The sequence below is a fragment of the Strongylocentrotus purpuratus genome, unplaced genomic scaffold (genome assembly GCF_000002235.5).
Source record: "Strongylocentrotus purpuratus isolate Spur 01 unplaced genomic scaffold, Spur_5.0 spur5_scaffold_14, whole genome shotgun sequence".
NCBI lineage: Eukaryota > Metazoa > Echinodermata > Echinoidea > Camarodonta > Strongylocentrotidae > Strongylocentrotus > Strongylocentrotus purpuratus.
Genome location: NW_022145599.1, coordinates 15670007 through 15691088, shown reverse-complemented (window position 1 = coordinate 15691088; position 21082 = coordinate 15670007). Strand labels below are relative to the sequence as shown.

Genomic DNA, 21082 nt, shown 5'->3' with positions numbered 1-21082 from the left:
TGGTTTTCATGGGAGAAGATATTGTCCATGTCTCCATCCCGTGTCTGACACGAGATGTACAGCCTCGAAAATAGACCACAATCACTCTTAAGTGCTGCGATCTGTGCCTCCTGTTTTGACATAACCTTGGCATTCGCTGGCAGAGGAAAGAAGACTGTCTGGGAAACGTGGAAGTCTTTCCCAGAGGTGAATGATGCTTTAAGTGAACTCCTGTGCATGCCAAGTGAGGTCAGTGAAGGATCAATGTTACTGCTAGAGCTATTTGTAGTGCTGATGTACGACCGAACCAGTGAGAGCATGGAAGTGAATGATGCCAGGAAACAGCTCTTCGCACAGAAATCTAGAAACCTTGAGAACTTTCATCCAACCCAGGCAGCACTTAAGCAGCACATCAAGCGCACTTGCTACCAGGCCATCTGTTGGAACCAGACATTGACCAAGAATCCAGAGATGCCAGAGCCATCTGACTGGGGCTGGACAAATGAAACAACTGGGTGGCAGCCTCTTTGGACCACTCTCCCGGAGGCATCAAAATCGTGCCATGAATTGATACACTGTCGCTGCAAGAAAGGGTGCACTGGACGTTGCAAATGTGCCAAAGCTGCACTCAAGTGCACTGCACTGGGCTCTTGTTCTGGAGACTGTTATATTTTGATTTTGTGGACATGCAGTGCTAAATTTATGTGGATAACTATAGCTGTGGTAATGAGCAGGTTCGTATTTGGAATAGCTTTTTTTTTTCTTCTGGGCCCAGGTTCATAAAGCTGCTTACCGGTAAGCTAATTTTTGTGCCAACTGTAGCAGACAAATTTGCTCAAGCAGGTTAGCATATAGGTCTCACATGTTATCGAGAAAACAAGGTGTCCACCTTGCGCGTTCACAATGGATTTGCATTGCTAAAAAATTCATTTTCCTGCAGTAAGCACCGTTAGGTTTATATTATGCATTTTCGTGTGCTTATACGGTTAGCAGCGCTATGAAGTAGTAACTCGTACGTAAGCACATAATTGGCCGTTAAGCAGCTCTACGAAATTTTGCCCTGGGTAGTCAAAGTGGTGGTACATGTGTCCTTTTTATTCATTTTTTGGAAAAAATGACTCCTTTATTGTCAAAATAGAGGCAAAGTTTAAACAACAACAAAAAAAAAACAAAAAAAAACAAAAACAAAAAATCACTTTTTGGGCCTAATTTGACCTTGACCTTGACCTTATTGCAAATCCCTGATTTCAAATCTGACTTCCCTCCACATCTGAAAATGAATCTAATGGTCTGCAGGGGAACCACTCTTAAACAAAATTGAGATCATAGGGGTAAACAAATGACAAATAAATGGGATTTTGTTGTTGTTGTAAACATTCAAAACTCAATTTTGACCTTGACCTTGACCTTAATGCAAAACCCTGAATTCTGGCGATCTCAAAAGTATTACTAAATGAATTGGCATCCCCAATTTAGTTGGAAATGATACCTTGAATGTGTTTCTGGACTAATGGTTCAAAAACTAAGCGTGTTTGTACATTAGACCATGCGGACTGGCGGCCATTTTGAATTTGACCTCTCAGGGTCATCAGAGGTCAAATCTCATTTCCCTCCACATCTGAAATCAAATCTTATGGTGAAAGCTTACTATGCTAGAAGTTTCATGCTTTTATCAAAAAGTGCACAATTTTCTTGCTAAGCCGCTGCACTACAATATTGCTATAGCGCCATATGTGGCCTTTAACCACACTACTGCATATATTCAATTCATTTCAAAGACTACAATGCGTTCTTTCTCCGAGAAAATTGGCAAAATTGACCAAGATAAGCAATTTTGATCGTAACATTTTGCTGTAATATAAAAACAATTTTCACTGAATGTTGTGGTGTATGCAGATATTTAGGGGTGGCTCTTAAAAAGTAGTTTAAAAAGGAAGTTTATGAAGTGTGCCAACCATCACAGAAAACTTATGGCCATTGTGTGTTGTGAATGGGTGTTGCAATCCACATTATGAATGGTGTCTGATCAGAAATGTGTGTAGACAATGGGGGACACCAGGTCCAAGATGGGGGCCTACTTTCCCCCAGTTGTTCATTTCATGTTGAAAGGCACTATTATGAAACATATTTGGTTGTACGGTGTCACCATTCTAATTTGAATGCATTTTATTTTAAAGATAAACTCGAGTTCTGGTTAAAAAAAAAGAAAATGAATTCTCACAGAATCAAAAGAAACTTACACTGAAAGTTCAAGATTACAAATAAATGTCATGTGCCAAACAATTTTGGAAGAAAATGTATACTGGATGAGTAATTAGCATAGAAAGATAAGGAAATCAAGGTAGGTATACGTAGCCCCTGACACCTGTTGTGTAGTCCCATATACATCTTTCTGTGTTCAGTGCTTGTTACTTTACCGAGACTGGGCCAAATTTATTATGATTTTGATGACTCCAGAACCTTGCAGTGCACACCAATACTTACATGCTACATGATCAACTTTCTCTGATCAATTCCACACCTTTTCTTTCACAATGAAATCGCATTACCAGAACTCACATTTATCTTTAAGAAGTTGTTTCTATGCTGTGAGTTTGATCAACATAATTTAAAGCACCTTTATTACTCTAAACAAAAAAACAACAGAAATATTTTGGGCCACATTGTTTTAAAATCGTTATAGTAAGTTCATTGGCTGCATGTAAGTAGTTATAGCAGTGAGTTCCGGGACGGCCATAGGTTTTGTACACGAATTTTTTCGTACTTATACTATTTCTAATTGACTCGTGTACATTAACTTTGACATAGTCTATTTTCGAGAAAAAACGGACTTATAACACGCGTGTCTATGGGGTTTTGACGAAGTCTTGACTTTTTGAATTTAATTTGGGATTTGTCATTTTGGACTTGTAAATTTTTTCGAAAAAAACTGACTTATAACACACATGTCAATGTGATTGTGACTTTATGAATTTTACTTAGTGATTTTCTCTGTTGGACTTAGATTTTTTTTCAAGCAAAAAGTGAATTATAACACGTGTTTCTATGTGAATTTTGATACTTTGAATTTTACTTAAAGATTTATAGGAATTATTGACCTTTTGAATAGTGCATGATAGGAATTTTCTTTTTTGGAACTGACTTTTAACATGTGTGTCTATGGAATTTTGACTTTTTGACTTTCTTTCTACCAGTATACTTTGTGTTTGACTTTCTAAGGAACGTTTACAAAGCCGTTGTAGGTTGGATCAATATCTACTGTTCGATCAAATAAATAAAGGAATGTGTATTTACCCATACTGTGATCCTCGCATGGCAACACGGGGAAGCGTATTGTAGCCTATATATGTGTAAAGGGTATTGATTTTGTATACCGGTGGATGTCTTTTGTATTTGAATTACGTTTCAGCAATAGTACCGTTGTTTCTTATTGATCGTGCATTGACTTTATGAACCTCTCAATAGCCTTTCGACAAACGAAGCTCGTTTTACTCCGCCCTGTTCATACCGTCCAGTTCTTTGGACTTTCACACAACACTTTGATAATTATAGTTCAGGGCTATGTTTGGACTCTCTTAAAACATCATCAAAACAGATTTGAATACAAAGATAAGAATTGTAATTTAGTCATGTAACTAGGGAAGAGAGATAAAATATACAAAACATTTTTAACTAGAGAAATAGAACCCAAGTCACATTAATGTATTATTTAATCGTAAATATGTTTTATTTTAATTAAAAAAAGTTAACATAATTGTACAGTAAACATACACACCATAAATCCGTAGTTTAGCGCCGTAACATACCGTAACGCCGCATTTGACGGATCATTCATATCTATGCTTTATCACCAACTTTTCTAGAGCACCCACTCTCTTTTAGAGGTCTAACACTCTAGTATCAACTCCGTAACTCTATTTCATACTTTCACCATCTCGACTCTATTTCATACTTTCACCATCTCGACTCTATTGCATACTTTCACCATCTCAACTCTATATCATACTTTCACCATCTCGACTCTATTTCATACTTTCACCATCTCGACTCTATTTCATACTTTCACCATCTCGACTCTATTTCATACTTTCACCATCTCGACTCTATTTCATACTTTCACCATCTCGACTCTATATCATACTTTCACCATCTCGACTCTATTTCATACTTTCACCATCTCGACTCTATTTCATACTTTCATCATCTCGACTCTATTTCATACTTTCACCATCTCGACTCTATTTCATACTTTCACCATCTCGACTCTATTGCATACTTTCACCATCTCGACTCTATTTCATACTTTCATCATCTCGGCTCTATTTCATACTTTCCCCATCTCGACTCTATTTCATAATTTCATCATCTCGGCTCTATTCATTCTGGACATACGGTGTATGTTGTACGACTATTGTGACGTAGAATACACACATCCATGAAATAAAACAATATGTAGTACGGATATTTTACTTTATTTTACTTTATTTGTTTCCGTTTCAATGTGGACAACTTTATGCAAAACAGATTTGAATACAAAGATAAGAATTGTAAGTTAGTCATGTAACCAGGGAACAGAGATCAAATATACAAAACATTTTTAACTAGAGAAAATTAATAGAACCCAAGTCACATTATTGTATTACTTCATCGTAAATATGTAAAAACTGTTAACACAATTGTACAACAAACAATTAGTGTTTATAAATAAATATCTTTAAAACATAAAACACAATAGAAAGTGTTTTTTTTCTCAGAAAGGTCGATTGATGTACAACATGTTGAAATAGAGTAAAATTTTCATCTATTATTAGGGTTGTCTACGAAGTGTTCTTTGTCAGGGTGATGTCAAGCCTTAGTTGTCGCTTCCATCTGCACCCTCCGTCTCCGTCTCTTCTTCACTATCATCGTCATTCTCATCCTGATACTGGAATAACCCCTCGAATTGTGCACCATGTCTCGATAAGACTCTTTTACGGCTTTCAGAAGATTCATGCCATTTTCTACTTTTTCCGTGAGATCAGACATAATTTCATGATTGATGTCAGCGCTTCCAAGGTACACGTTGTGCTGCAAGAAGTTGGAGTAAAGATCGAAAAAGCTGCGTTTGACAGCCCATAGAACTTTCACGTGAGCCTTTTCTTTAGCTACTTCTTCTTCATCCATACCATCGGAGATATATGCGAGACCGTATGTCCAGAATGAATAGAGTCGAGATGATGAAAGTATGAAATAGAGTCGAGATGGTGAAAGTATTATATAGAGTCGAGATGGTGAAAGTATGAAACAGAGTCGAGATGATGAAAGTATAAAATAGAGTCGAGATGGTGAAAGTATGAAATAGAGTCGAGATGGTGAAAGTATGAAATAGAGTCGAGATGATGAAAGTATGAATAGAGTCGAGATGGTGAAAGTATGAAATAGAGTCGAGATGGTGAAAGTATGAAATAGAGTCGAGATGGTGAAAGTATGAAACAGAGTCGAGATGATGAAAGTATGAAATAGAGTCGAGATGGTGAAAGTATGAAATAGAGTCGAGATGATGAAAGTATGCAATAGAGTCGAGACGGTGAAAGTATGAAATAGAGTCGAGACGGTGAAAGTATGATATAGAGTCGAGATGGTGAAAGTATGCAATAGAGTCGAGATGGTGAAAGTATGAAATAGAGTCGAGATGGTGAAAGTATGAAATAGAGTCGAGATGGTGAAAGTATGAAATAGAGTCGAGATGGTGAAAGTATGAAATAGAGTCGAGATGGTGAAAGTATGAAATAGAGTCGAGATGGTGAAAGTATGAAATAGAGTCGAGATGGTGAAAGTATGAAACAGAGTCGAGATGATGAAAGTATGAAATAGAGTCGAGATGGTGAAAGTATGAAATAGAGTCGAGATGGTGAAAGTATGAAATAGAGTCGAGATGATGAAAGTATGCAATAGAGTCGAGATGGTGAAAGTATGAAATAGAGTTGAGACGGTGAAAGTATGAAATAGAGTCGAGATGGTGAAAGTATGAAATAGAGTTACGGAGTTGATATTAGAGTGTTAGACCTCTAAAAGAGAGTGGGTGTTCTAGAAAAGTTGGTGATAAAGCATAGATATGAATGATCCGTCAAATGCGGCGTTACGGTATGTTACGGCGCTAAACTACGGATTTATGGTTCTTATCTTTGTATTCAAATCTGTTTTGATGATGTTTTGAGAGAGTCCAAACATAGCCCTGAACTATAATTATCAAAGTGTTGTGTGAAAGTCCAAAGAACTGGACGGTATGAACAGGGCGGAGTAAAACGAGCTTCGTTTGTCGAAAGGCTATTGAGAAGTTCATAAAGTCAATGCACGATCAATAAGAAACAACGGTACTATTGCTGAAACGTAATTCAAATACAAAAGACACCCACCGGTATACAAAATCAATACCCTTTACACATATAGGCTACAATACGCTTCCCCGTGTTGCCATGCGAGGATCACAGTATGGGTAAATACACATTCCTTTATTTAGTTGATCGAACAATAGATATTGATACAATAGAACAACAATTGATACAATAGAACAACAATTGATACAACCTACAACGGCTTTGTAAACGTTCCTTAGAAAGTCAAACACAAAGTATACCGGTAGAAAGAAAGTCAAAAAGTCAAAATTCCATAGACACACATGTTAAAAGTCAGTTCCAAAAAAGAAAATTTCTATCATGCACTATTCAAAAGGTCAATAATTCCTAAAAATCTTTAAGTAAAATTCAAAGTATCAAAATTCACATAGAAACACGTGTTATAATTCACTTTTAGCTTGAAAAAAAATCTAAGTCCAACAGAGAAAATCACTAAGTAAAATTCATAAAGTCACAATTACATTGACACGCGTGTTATAAGTCAGTTTTTTCGAGACAAATCCCTAATTAAATTCAAAAAGTCAAGACTTCGTCAAAACCCCATAGACACGCGTGTTATAAGTCCGTTTTTTCTCGAAAATAGACTATGTCAAAGTTAATGTACACGAGTCAACTAGAAATAGTATAAGTACAAAAAAATTCGTGTACAAAACCTATGGTCGTCCCGGAACTCACTGCTATAACTACTCATGTATCTCTTTCAAAAGTGTTTGAACTAACTATAATAATCCCACTTTCATTCAAATTGTATTTAAAATGTCTTGATTAGTAACTGTCCCTTATTACCTACACATGTAGGCATGGGTGTCGATCCCGGGGGGGGGGGGATGGGGGAGGGGGGGAGGGGGGAGGGGGGAGGGGGGGATATATCCCCCCAATATTTCAGGTGGGGGGATGGCTTGTACAATCATCCCCCCAATAATTCACATTAAAAACAAAAAATGAAGAGAACAATTAATGATGAGAGCACGATGAGAGTAGTTAATGGTTATTACTCGCAAGATGACCATCAATATACACATTTTGCTATGATTTGTAAGATAGTTCACTAGTTGTTATGTTGTTTCCGTTCATCCTTTTTAAAATTCACGTCATTGTATCTTTATTTGTTTGTTTTTTCACTCATTTTATTTCCTGATATTTCCTAAAATATTTTTCAAAACGCGCTAAAAGTTACTGTCGTGTATTTGTTTAACTCTTTTAATTTGTGCATTATTGCCAAGAAAAAAAAATTCAACAAATTCCTCAATGTAAAGAACTCTTAAAGGTAAAGGAAAGCATCTGGGCAAGAATATCCCATGACTTGTGGCCAGTTGAATCTGAAGTGATTTTAAAGCTAAGTGGGGTTGATGATGCGTTATTTTTTCATAATGCAAGTAAAGTAATAAAATATTGTATCATTGAAGAGAAAGACTGTTTTGTCCAAATGGCAGCATGTAGGACACGTAACTTCCAGTTTGTTCCCTGATCCATACTCAGTATCTATTTTGTTTTTATGATTTCATCCATTTCTTTGTTTATTTATATGTCTACATGTAAAACATTTGAAGAGCTATTTTCCGAAAGGAGCAAAATCTTTTGATAGCAAATAGAGATAATGATAAACGTTTTCCTCTATTTACCTTGAACAAAATTATAAAGCTAAATTACGAGAGAAATTATGAACACATGCATCTTTTAATAACAATTTTCCATGGACACCTGAACAAAATCGGGTAAACAAATAGATCTTTCTTAAATTACACACATGGATCTAGTGCCTCTTGAAAATAAGCTCTCTGTATGTACATAAACAAGCAATACAAGAGAATACTCCAGTTCGATATTTAGGAGAAAGATTATTATGTCACAACTTATTTTTGTTTTATTGAAAAGCTGATGTAGGCCTATGTATTGTATTCAAACGTAACAGGCATAAGATAATTAGGGTGTTTTTTTAAGGTTAGAATGTTATTAAGTTTGAAGTTTTATTTATAACACCCTTCCAATAATAATGCACCTTCTAAGACTGGTTGTAGTTTTTGAAGAAAAAAAATAGTGCTCTGGTCAGGGCCTTAGGGGAATATTGTGCTTATATTTTAGAGCGTATAATTATGGTGTGATAAGTATATCTGGGCGAAGAAGGAGATAATGGAATTTTGTTGTTTGGTAGTTGGAACGTAAGTTTTATATTATGTTTTTAAGTAACAGACCAGAGGCGGCCCTCCCGGGGGCAGAGAGGGCACAGTGCCCCCCTCCAATTTTTCACGCACCCGGCACTTACCCCCTTTTAAACAGGAAAAGTCCCCCTTTTTACATAAGAATAGTGCCCTTTTACTTTGACAAATGCCCCTATTAATTAGTAAAAGTGCCCCTTCAACTTTTAAACTCTGATAAGTGCCCTTTTATTTGGTAGTGCGCCCCTTTTCCTTCGACAAGTTCCCATTTTTCTTTGCAATAAGTGTCCATTTTCCATTCTCATAAGTACCCTTTCTCTGGTAAATGACCCTTTTCAGGTACGAGAAGTTACTCTTTTTCACTACAGATAAGTGCCCCCTTCACCTTCTATAAATGCCCCTTTAAAATCATTTTCTTTCAACTAGTGAACATTTTCCTTTCTTATAAGTGCCCCTTTTTCATTCACATAAATGCCCTTTTTTGATATTTGGTCATTGCCCCTTTTCAGGTGCGATAAGTGCCTCTTTTCATAATTTTCCTTTTAACAATGATACGTGCCCATTTTCGTTTCTAATAAGGGACCTATCACCTTTTCATAAATGCCCTTTTTCATCTTTTATAAATGCCCCTATGGGAGTCCATTTTCCGTCGACAAATGCCCGGCATTCCCTATTCCCATGACTGACCTTTTCCCCTGGTGAGTGCCTCTTTTTGAGGGTGTAAGAAGTGCCCTATTTTTCACCTCTGACAATTAGTCTTTGTATTTTTCGCACTGCGACCTCACAAATCTTAAAAATTTTCCTCGGTCGCTTCGCTCGCTCGCAAATAAATAAACAGACCAACATTTAGCATGTTATTAATTTTATTACCACGATTTTATTCTCTGAAATGTTATCTTTATTGAGGGTGACTTGAAAAAGTTAATTACTTGGAAGGTAGGGGGCAACCTGCCATACGCTTCTACCTCTTTGTTGCTTTGATCCATTGCCGAACATTTGTTGGCACCTATCATCCCCCCTACCACGGATACAAATCGATACCCTTGCATGTAGGTAATGAGAGACCTTCGGTGATGGCGTCATTAATCATTGTTATCTTATTAATCATTCCTACCTGGTAGGAATTTATTCCTTGAAATGCTAGAGCGCCGTATGGCAGCCGTGCTAAAGCCAGGGTAATAATCGGGAGCGCCAGGAGGGTCAAATCTGACTGACATGAGCGCTATACAAGAACCCACTATTATTATTATTATTATTATTTACATCATGACCACAATTTGTTACCAAATAAAGAGAAGAAGTTACTGAAGAGAATACAACACTCTCTGTATGTGTAACATTTTTCATGTTTATGTATATTATGCAAATGTGCTTAAGGGTCTCCAATTCCCTACACCTACCCTACCCCTAAATATTAATAGATCAACAATTTTTTCAAGACCAAGAAGGGCGGGTGTATCGGAGTGGGGAGAGGGGCGTTGGGGAGATTGAACGTGTCGAATTCCCCGTTACAACATATGTTCAGATTTCTATGATTAAGATCCATGACTACATGTCCACAACGGTGCAACTTGTAAGAACTAAATCCTCACATTCAATTTTAAAAGTGTTCCGATGGTACCTTTCGGGAGGGACTTCAACCAGTGTTTCTAACCGAGTACTCCAATAGAAATGTCTTATTGTTAACCTACAGACTGTTCTAGCAACCCTTGTCAGAATGGATGGTGTGAGGAGACTAAGAAGTCGTTCAGATGCCACTGTCACCAAGGCTTTCGGAGTCGTTTGTGTGATAAAGGTAATGGATATGTATTTCTCAGTCAAACCGACACCGCGACAACTGACCGAACAAAATATTACATTGTGCTAAATTGGTCTGTTTGGAATCAGTTTGGAGTCCGCTACTTGGCTTTGTGACCGAGGTATAGGTCGAATACGGAAAAGTGGAACTACGGCGAACATTGTCTTTTTCTGAGCAAAGTACTAATCTAAACCTATATGCTAAAGATGTTTAGAACCTGAAATTTGTCAGACAAAATTCACCTGTTTCAATGTGTGACTCAGCATCTACCCCCGAAACTAAAACCCAAAGATCTACCCCTCAGACATGGATCAGCGGACAAGTACCTCAGGCCAGTTACCCCCGGTCATCTGTCTACTAGGGCGCTTTTATACTCGGACAAGACAGTATCCCCTAAACACATAACCCCCTTGCTAACATCAGTCTTAAAGAAGAGATAATTTGTTGGATTATTTATCCAAGGGATGCTTTTATAGATGGTAGTTGTCAGGGAGGAGGGGGGGGGGGGGGGGACAAATGTCCAGGATAGTTTTCCTAGGATACCAAGAATAGTCCGGGGTTAGTTGTCTAATAATTATCGATGTAGCGTAATTTCTTTATTCCTGATAGTTGACATGTCTAACGTCACGCTAAGATATGTTCTAAAAACCTACTCACTCGAATGCCCCCTTCCTAGAATTGAGGGTTTTTGTGAGGGGAGGGGGGGGGGGGGGGGGTAGTGGACTGACTGGTTATAATGTTGTTGATAAGAAGATAACGGGACGCATTGTAATTGTAGTATTTTTTCTCTCGCTCCACTTAATTTGGCTAAATATCAACATTATTAAATTGAACATCATAATCTATATTCCATCTCTAGTTTAATCAACATTGAATAAATCACATATTTCATATCAAATCTGTGGAAGAAGAGCAACTTGGGTAGATATCTACAAATTCCACAAAAGGAGAGAGAAGTTATAAGATACAAGTAACGAAATTCGATATCAACATAGTAGGATGATATGTGCATATATACCCCACAATTGAATGTTTACCCTAATCCTTTTTTCAGTCGATGTTGACCCCTTACCAACTGGTGATGTTCCTGTTCCCATAGTAACCGTCGCATCTACATCCGTAGGAGGTAGGATGAATTGAGAGGACCAGTGTCTCCATCATGCAACTGCAGTTTGTTATTCACGCGCAAGTAATGTTGCTCTCCTCTTCTACATGGGGCCTCCTTTTAACAAAAAGGCTGATGCATATGAGGGTTTTAGTCAGTGGAATGGACGATTGTGATATTGATATGTAAAGTTACTACACTAGAATATGCCCGCCTGGGTATACTTCTACTCGGATTCCAACAGAAGAAAGAAAAAACTGAAGTAGAAATTTAGACCAGAATGCTCAAGTTAAGGGTTTAGGATGACACATAATTTATCGAAAAATCAACCCATTCTTAGTGAAATAGACTACTCAATTACCTAGATACATGTATTGGAAAATCACAATGAAGTATTACGTGATGCAGATATGATTTTATCTGGCTCACTCAATATCTATGTGTGTGTTTATTTTTGTTCATTTTTTCCTTTCAATTCCACTTCCATACAGATGTCGATGAGTGTGATGTTCATTCAGACTGGTGTGATACGACTAATGGAGTCTGTACGAACTTGCCTGGTTCATTCAGTTGTTCCTGTACTGCTGGTTATGAGTTAGACATGGACGGAAGAACTTGCAATGGTAAGATACCCATATTTAGAAAATTTGGTCTTGATATAGAATACGGCATAACATTATGAAGGTAATTTAAGAGAAAATACAGGAATAACAAAATCTTTGAAAGCATTCACAAGCCTATAAGGTATGATGATATGACATGAATATTGTTTAAAAGGATACTTTGAAATTTCTAAACCCTAATAGGTTATCTAGGCCACAAATATTCAGAGATAACTAAACACACTTAAATATTTTGGCTAAAAGAACCGAATCTTCTTATTCACCTTTTAAATTGATATCGTCACTATTTTATTATATCACTTATTTTGTTGGACCTGCACAACATGCATTCTTTGATGCACCATATTATTCAATATTATTTTCAATTAAAATTTCTTTTAATTGTTTTCAATTTCCCTTTCATATAGATGTCGATGAGTGTGGTGTTCATCTAGACTCGTGTGATCCGACTAATGGTGTTTGTACAAACATGCCTGGTACATTCAATTGTTCCTGCACTGCTGGTTATGTGTTAGACATGGATGGAAGAACTTGCAATGGTAAGATATTCATATTTAGATTATTGTGTCTCGATATAGAATACGGCATAACATTTTAAAGGTAATTTAAGAGAAAATACAGGAATAACGAAATCTTAGAAAGCATTCACAAGCCTATAAGGTATGATGGTATGACATGAATATTGTTAAAAAGGATATTTTGAAATTTTAAAACCCTAATAGGTTATCTAGGCCACAAATATTCAGAGATAACTAAACACACTTAAATATTTTGGCTAAAAGAACCGAATCTTCAAATTCACCTTTTAAATTAATATCGTCATTATTTTATTGTATCACTTATTCTGTTGGACCTGCACAACATGCATTCTTTGATGCACCATATTCTTCAATATTATTTTCAATTAAAATTTCTTTTAAATGTTTTCAATTCCCCTTTCATATAGATGTCGATGAGTGTGGTTTTCATCTAGACTCGTGTGATCCGACTAATGGTGTTTGTACAAACATGCCTGGTACATTCAATTGTTCCTGCACTGCTGGTTATGTGTTAGACATGGATGGAAGAACTTGCAATGGTAAGATATTCATATTTAGATTATTGTGTCTTGATATAGAATACGGCATAACATTATGAAAGCAATTTAAGAGAAAATAAGGGAATTAACTGTCACCAAGGCTTTCGGAGTCGTTTGTGTGATAAAGGTAATGGATATGTATTTCTCAGTCAAACCGACACCGCGACAACTGACCGAACAAAATATTACATTGTGCTAAATTGGTCTGTTTGGAATCAGTTTGGAGTCCGCTACTTGGATTTGTGACCGAGGTGCAAGTCGAATACGGAAAAGTGGAACTACGGCGAACACTGTCTTTTTCTGAGCAAAGTACTAATCTAAACCTATATGCTAAAGATGTTTAGAACCTGAAATTTGTTAGACAAAATTCACCTGTTTCAATGTGTGACTCAACATCTACCCCCGAAACTAAAACCCAAAGATCTACCCCTCAGACATGGATCAGCGGACAAGTACCTCAGGCCAGTTACCCCCGGTCATCTGTCGAGCGCTTTTATACTCGGACAAGACAGTATCCCCTAGACACATAAACCCCTTGCTAACCTCAGTCTTAAACAAGAGATAATTTGTTGGATTATTTATCCAAGGGATGCTTTTATAGATGGTAGTTGTCAGGGAGGAGGGGGGGGGGACAAATGTCCAGGATAGATTTCCTAGGATACCAAGAATAGTCCGGGGTTAGTTGTCGAACAATTATCGATGTAGCGTAATTTCATTATTCCTGATAGTTGACATGTCTAACGTCACGCTAAGATATGTTCTAAAAACCTACTCACCCGAATGCCCCCTTCCTAGAATTTTTGTGAGGGGAGGGGGGGGGGGGGAGTAGACTGATTGGTTATAATGTTGTTGATGATAAGAAAATAACGGGACGCATTGTAATTGTAGTAATTTTTCTCTCGCTCCACTTAATTTGGCTAAATATCAACATTATTAAATTGAACATTATAATCTATATTCCATCTCTAGTTTAATCAACATTGAATAAATCACATATTTCATATCAAATCTGTGAAAGAAGAGCAACTTGGGTAGATATCTACAAATTCCACAAAAGGAGAGAGAAGTTATAAGATACAAGTAACGAAATTCGATATCAACATAGTAGGATGATATGTGCAAATATACCCCACAATTATTGAATGTTTACCCTAATCCTTTTTTCAGTCGATGTTGACCCCTTACCAACTGGTGATGTTCCTGTTCCCATAGTAACCGTCGCATCTACATTCGTAGGAGGTAGGATGAATTGAGAGGACCAGTGTCTCCATCATGCAACAGCAGTTTGTTATTCACGCGCAAGTAATGTTGCTCTCCTCTTCTACATGGGGCCTCCTTTTAACAAAAAGGCTGATGCATATGAGGGTTTTAGTCAATGGAATGGACGATTGTGATATTGATATGTAAAGTTACTACACTAGAATGCCCGCCTGCTGGGTATACTTCTACTCGGATTCCAACAAAAGAAAGAAGAAACTGAAGTAGAAATTTAGACCAGAATGCTCAAGATAAGGGTTTAGGATGACACATAATTTTCGAAAAATCAACCCATTGTTAGTGAAATAGACTACTCAATTACCTAGATACATGTATTGGAAAATCACAATGAAGTATTACGTGATGCAGATATGATTTTATCTGGCTCACTCAATATCTATGTGTGAGTTTATTTTTGTTCATTTTTTCCTTTCAATTCCACTTCCATACAGATGTCGATGAGTGTGATGTTCATTCAGACTGGTGTGATACGACTAATGGAGTCTGTACGAACTTGCCTGGTTCATTCAGTTGTTCCTGCACTGCTGGTTATGAGTTAGACATGGACGGAAGAACTTGCAATGGTAAGATACCCATATTTAGAAAATTTGGTCTTGATATAGAATACGGCATAACATTATGAAGGTAATTTAAGAGAAAATACAGGAATAACAAAATCTTTGAAAGCATTCACAAGCCTATAAGGAATGATGATATGACATGAATATTGTTAAAAAGGATATTTTGAAATTTCTAAACCCTAATAGGTTATCTAGGCCACAAATATTCAGAAATAACTAAACACACTTAAATATTTTGGCTAAAAGAATCGAATCTTCTTATTCACCTTTTAAATTAATATCGTCATTATTTTATTGTATCACTTATTCTGTTGGACCTGCACAACATGCATTCTTTGAAGCACCATATTCTTCAATATTATTTTCAATTAAAATTTCTTTTAATTGTTTTCAATTCCCCTTTCATATAGATGTCGATGAGTGTGGTGTTCATCTAGACTCGTGTGATCCGACTAATGGTGTTTGTACAAACATGCCTGGTACATTCAATTGTTCCTGCACTGCTGGTTATGTGTTAGACATGGATGGAAGAACTTGCAATGGTAAGATATTCATATTTGGAATATTGTGTCTTGATATAGAATACGGCATAACATTATGAAAGCAATTTAAGAGAAAATAAGGGAATTAATTAATTAATTTTATTGTATCACTTATTCTGTTGGACCTGCACAACATGCATTCTTTGAAGCACCATATTCTTCAATATTATTTTCAATTAAAATTTCTTTTAATTGTTTTCAATTCCCCTTTCATATAGATGTCGATGAGTGTGGTGTTCATCTAGACTCGTGTGATCCGACTAATGGTGTTTGTACAAACATGCCTGGTACATTCAATTGTTCCTGCACTGCTGGTTATGTGTTAGACATGGATGGAAGAACTTGCAATGGTAAGATATTCATATTTGGAATATTGTGTCTTGATATAGAATACGGCATAACATTATGAAAGCAATTTAAGAGAAAATAAGGGAATTAAGAGAAAATACATGAAAATAAATCTTAGAAAGCATTCACAAGGTCTATGAGGTATGATGATATTGACATAAATATTGCTTTAAAGGATATTTTTTTACCCTAATGGGTTATCTAGGCCGGAAATATTCATAGATACCTATAACACACACTTTCATATTTTGGCAGCATGAAATAAATTATTCAATCCACCATTTAAATTGATATCGGCACTAAATTGTATGACTTAGTTTGATACTGTCCAACACAGCATATGATTGGACCTGCACAGCGTGAATTCTTTGATACACCATATTCTTCAATATTATTTTCAATTAAAATTTGTTTTGATTGTTTTCAATTCCCCTTTCATACAGATGTCGATGAGTGTGATGTTCATTCAGGCTCGTGTGATACGACTAATGGAGTTTGTACGAACATACCAGGTACATTCAACTGTTCCTGTACTGCTGGTTATGAGTTGGACATGGATGGAAGAACTTGCAATGGTAAGATACTCATATTTAGAAAATTGTGTCTTGATATAGAACACGGCGTAACATTATAAAGGTATAATGATATTGACATGATTTTGTATAAATAAATATAAATATATATATATATATATTTATATAAATGTGTGTGTGTGTGTGTGTGTTTGTGTGTGTGTGTGAGACAGGGGGTGGGCTTTATAGGAACCAAGCATTTCAGAAATCATACAGCAGGATTCCTGTTGAGAATGAGCATACAAGCCCTTAATAACGTTGTTCATTTTTTAAGGGATATTTTACTGAGTTCTGAGACAAATGTATAACAGTTCAAATTCAGTTACGACAAATCATCATGGAGTTTGAATACAGTGTATTTTTTTAAAAATCAAATTACAGCGCAATCGACCGAAGTTCTATGAACCGAATACTTCGAACATCCAGTTTTTCCCTATTTGAGTTGGACACGGTCTCGTGATATTCGAAATCTTGAAATCATGTTTAAAATCGCGATTCCATTGTAGCTTTTTATGTTAGCAATGTTTGGATTAAAATACGTTGCAGCATTATTTATGCTTCCTCTGCAGAAGGAGTTCTGTGTGGATCAGTGATGTGCGTGAATGGGGGTGAATGCGGAACGACCGAAGGCAACGTGAAGTGCCAGTGTCCGCAAGGATACGCAGGAGAAGACTGCGGTACTGGTAAGTAGATAGCCATAGGCAACTTCAACTTGTAGATCTTATACTATTCTGACTCTTTAACAACTCCGCCGCCGACGATAACAATAACAACAATGACAACAACAACAACATCGTTAAATTGTATTACTTTTAGGGCAAATTTCTAAACAGAGTCACAAATTCATTGCAATATTGTGCGGTATAGGTACGTCGGTTACCATAAGGGAACTAAAACTTGCAGACCTTTTTACTATTCTAGTTTGCCATCACCAACAACAAAACCACCATAAAAACAACGGTAGTATATTGACAGTATTTTACGGGCGAATTTCTAACCAGAATTATTGTCATATTAAGAGGTGTATTGGTATAGTGGTTCATTAATAGACTCTCAATCCAATGGTTGAGGGTTCGAATCCGAACCCGGCACTATTAAACGTACGTTGGAAAGACATTAACCCAAATTTCCACTCTTCACCCAAGTGTAAACGGGTACCTGGTAATTACTGGGGTAATCGTAATTGAAGGGCTCTCAAAAAGAACAGCATTGAAGTTAATGAGGCCTCCCTGGGTAAACAAAACCCAAGCTTGATATTATCTATTATCTATTATTTATATTTTGAACATTTTCCCATGTCCACTTCAATCCGTACAGAGGAATTTCCTTGTGGAACTCTAATATGTATGTAGGAAAGGGAGTTAATGCCACAGGGCCAATGACAACGTGGAGGGTCAATGTCCTCGTGGACACGGAGGGTAATGCTGCAGTGGGTGTATAGGTACAGCAGGTAGAAGAAAAAGAAAATCCCCAAAATTCATATACATTTAATGGCGACGAGAACAAATGAACCTTGAAGATCTGATAATCATCCACTGTACTGAGTAAAATTCTCATTGCTTAGGGAGTTGGATGTTGGACGCCTAGAACCGATAAATCCAGTCTTGGTCATTCGGTGTTATGCATTTTGGGGGGTTAGGTCCCCTAACTGTGGACCACATGGTTTGCTGTTTGATTCCATGCCCTAACGTCGTGTTGCAAGAAATTAATATACCCGTGAGGCTGTCCACCCAGGTGTAGTAAATAATAAGAATGAGTTGCCTGAATGTTTTGAGTGGCTTAGGGCAGCTGGGCTAAATCCAGGTTGATAATAGTAAGGCGCCTTAAGCATAATAGGCGCCTCAAGCAGGAACTGGAGAGGATATGTGCACAGTATGCACGTATATTCTTTTATTATTCAATTTCATATCGTTGACAGAACCTTTAGAAACGCGTTTGGTCAATGGAAGCGGTGCATTCGAAGGCAGAGTTGAGGTGTACTACCAGGGATCTTGGGGTACCGTGTGTGATGATCTATGGAACACGGTAAACTCCAACGTTGTGTGCCGATCCTTAGGATATATTACAGCAGCTGGCGATTACGTTACACGCACCAACGTTTTTGGAAATGGGACGGGGGATATTATCTTGGACAACGTCCAGTGTGTAGGTACTGAAACCAATATCGCCTTCTGTCCACATGTGGGTTACGGGAATCATAATTGTGGACACGATGAAGATGTTGGTGTCATTTGTGCAGGTAAGCGTTAGATTAAGAGTTTAAGTGATGAATTTACTCTAAAATAAAACTATAGTATTACCTCTTTGTGATATGCATTGACTTTTATAAAGAGGCAGCTGATAAAAACCTTCTATCATGGTATTAGCTCACGCAGGACTTGTATGGAACATGGTGGTTGTGTCTTACAGGGGTGCGCTCTCGTAATCACAGAACCCCCACCATATCCGAGGGTAGAATTGCATCTATGCAACAGCTGCAGCTTGACCGTATTAATATCCATCTGCCTCTGTTCAACCAGGTGTAGTAAATAGTAAGAATTGATTGCTTGCAAAGCCTTGAATGATCTAAGCATTGGATCTAAGTAGCTTAGGGCAGCTGGGCTAAACCAGGGTATTAATGGTAAATGTTGGAGCCGCCAAGCTGCAATCATCAACTGGTGTGGATATGTGCGGCATATCGCGTGTAGCTTTTCTAACATTGATATTATCTTGGTATTAATTAAGTTTGTATGTCGTTGACAGAACCTTTAGAAATCCGTTTGGTCAATGGAAACGGTGCATTCGAAGGCAGAGTTGAGGTGTACTACCAGGGATCTTGGGGTACCGTGTGTGATGATCTATGGAACACTCTAAACTCCAACGTTGTATGCCGATCTTTAGGATATCCACAAGCTACCGATTTTTTTAGAAGTGCCGACAAATTTGAAGAAGGGACGGGGAATATCATCCTGGACAATGTCGAGTGCGTAGGAAATGAAACCAATATCGCCTTCTGTCGACATGCGGGTTACAGGAACCACAATTGTAAACACTATGAAGATGTTTGTGTCATCTGTGCAGGTAAGCGTTAGATTAAGAGTCTAAGAAGTGATACATTTAATCTAGTTATAATATTTCCTCTTTGTGATATGCATTGACTTTTATAAAGATGCAACGGATGAAAACATTATGTCGTGATATAAGCCCCACTCAGGACGTGTGTGGGAGCATGGTTGTATCTAACAGGGGTGCACTCTCGTAATCCCAGAACCCCCACCATATCCGAGGGTAGAATTGCATCTATGCAACAGCAGCTTGACCATATTACCTTACAAGTTCTACAAGCATCGTCGTCGCATTCAGTGTATATGGCATCCATTTTCTGGACTTCTTTTTTCCCTTCAAAATTAACTATGGTTTGACCGACAACTACGCCTACATCTCAAATAAACGTACTTGTTTTCTTCATCCCACCCCTCCTAAAACGATAAGCAATGGAAGGGGTGTAACAGGCCTGGGTCCCCTTTTTACAGTCCCATCTTCGTGAATAGCTTTAAGTGCACAGATATAAAAACGAATGCCCCCAATCTCAAGTGTTAAAGCTACTTTGAATGCACCTAAAAATGCAATAAACCTCTTTCCGTCAGAGATGTTTTGGTATTGTGCCCCACCTCTTTACAAGATCCACCCCTGGTGGCTAGTAAATACATTCTCCTTTAATTGTGCATATTGAAAATGTATATCAACTCTTGTGTTATTCGCCCCTTTTTTCTTGAATGAATTGTAGAGAACCCCGTAGATGGCGCAGTGGGTGGAGATTTGTGTGGATCTGTGATCTGTCTCAATGGGGGTCAATGTGACATGACTAATGATGCTCCGATTTGTACATGCCCTTCCGGATACGAAGGAGTAGACTGCGTTACAGGTATGTCGAAACCATTGCCATCTATACGTAGAGTTTGGCCAACTTGGTGTCATTTGGTCACAACATGGCGGATGATGGGGATGGGGGGGGGGGGTAGGCCTGTCTGGACACTTATCAAACATAAAGCCTTCTCCTTTGCCTTCAGATTGAAAGAAAAATATTAACAAAAAACCACTAGCCGCCACGAATAATTGTCCTTCATAATATTGTCCAACATAACTCCGATATGAAATATTGCTTTTAAAATTCTCCAAACCCCTGTTTAAAATCAACAGTCCGGACACACAACGTCTGGGTTTATATTATTTGTTTTTTCTTGCAAAACAAAGTAGTATTCAGAACTGCAATTGTATCAACCTTTGTCAATCCCATGATAACAAGTAAAACGTCATTTTCATTGATTGTTTTTTGGTGGAAAATCTATCGGGGGAGGTGAAATGAATCCCTTACCCCTTCGAACACTGAAATAATGAGTCAAAAATTTGGTATTTTATTTTGTATAATGTATATATATATATATATATATATATATATATATATGTATGGGGCACAGGGAAAACTCATTGTCCCTTCAAATACACTCGCAATCACTACCATCATTTATATCTTTCCGATTTCTTTTCTCCTTCTAATGCTGATTGCGAGTGTGTTCTAAATCCCTACATATGCATATTCTTTTTCTTCTCGAGTCACTACACAAAGCCGGTCCAGTGGAGGACGCGTGATCTGGCGTTGGAGCTGAAA

General features: G+C 37.4%; 1 protein-coding gene across 1 annotated transcript; it reads left to right on the top strand.

Annotated features, from left to right (window-relative positions):
* The first annotated feature begins 297 nt into the window (after window positions 1-297).
* On the top strand, window positions 298-21080 carry LOC105445308 (deleted in malignant brain tumors 1 protein-like). The gene is made up of 13 exons (XM_030985106.1): window positions 298-472; window positions 11383-11454; window positions 11925-12056; window positions 12464-12595; window positions 13003-13134; window positions 15383-15514; window positions 15733-15864; window positions 16306-16437; window positions 17004-17117; window positions 18353-18673; window positions 19177-19494; window positions 20201-20338; window positions 21028-21080. The coding sequence occupies exons 1-13, from the start codon at window positions 298-300 to the stop codon at window positions 21078-21080; spliced, it is 1983 nt and encodes a 660-aa protein (XP_030840966.1).
* Window positions 21081-21082: the final 2 nt, after the last annotated feature.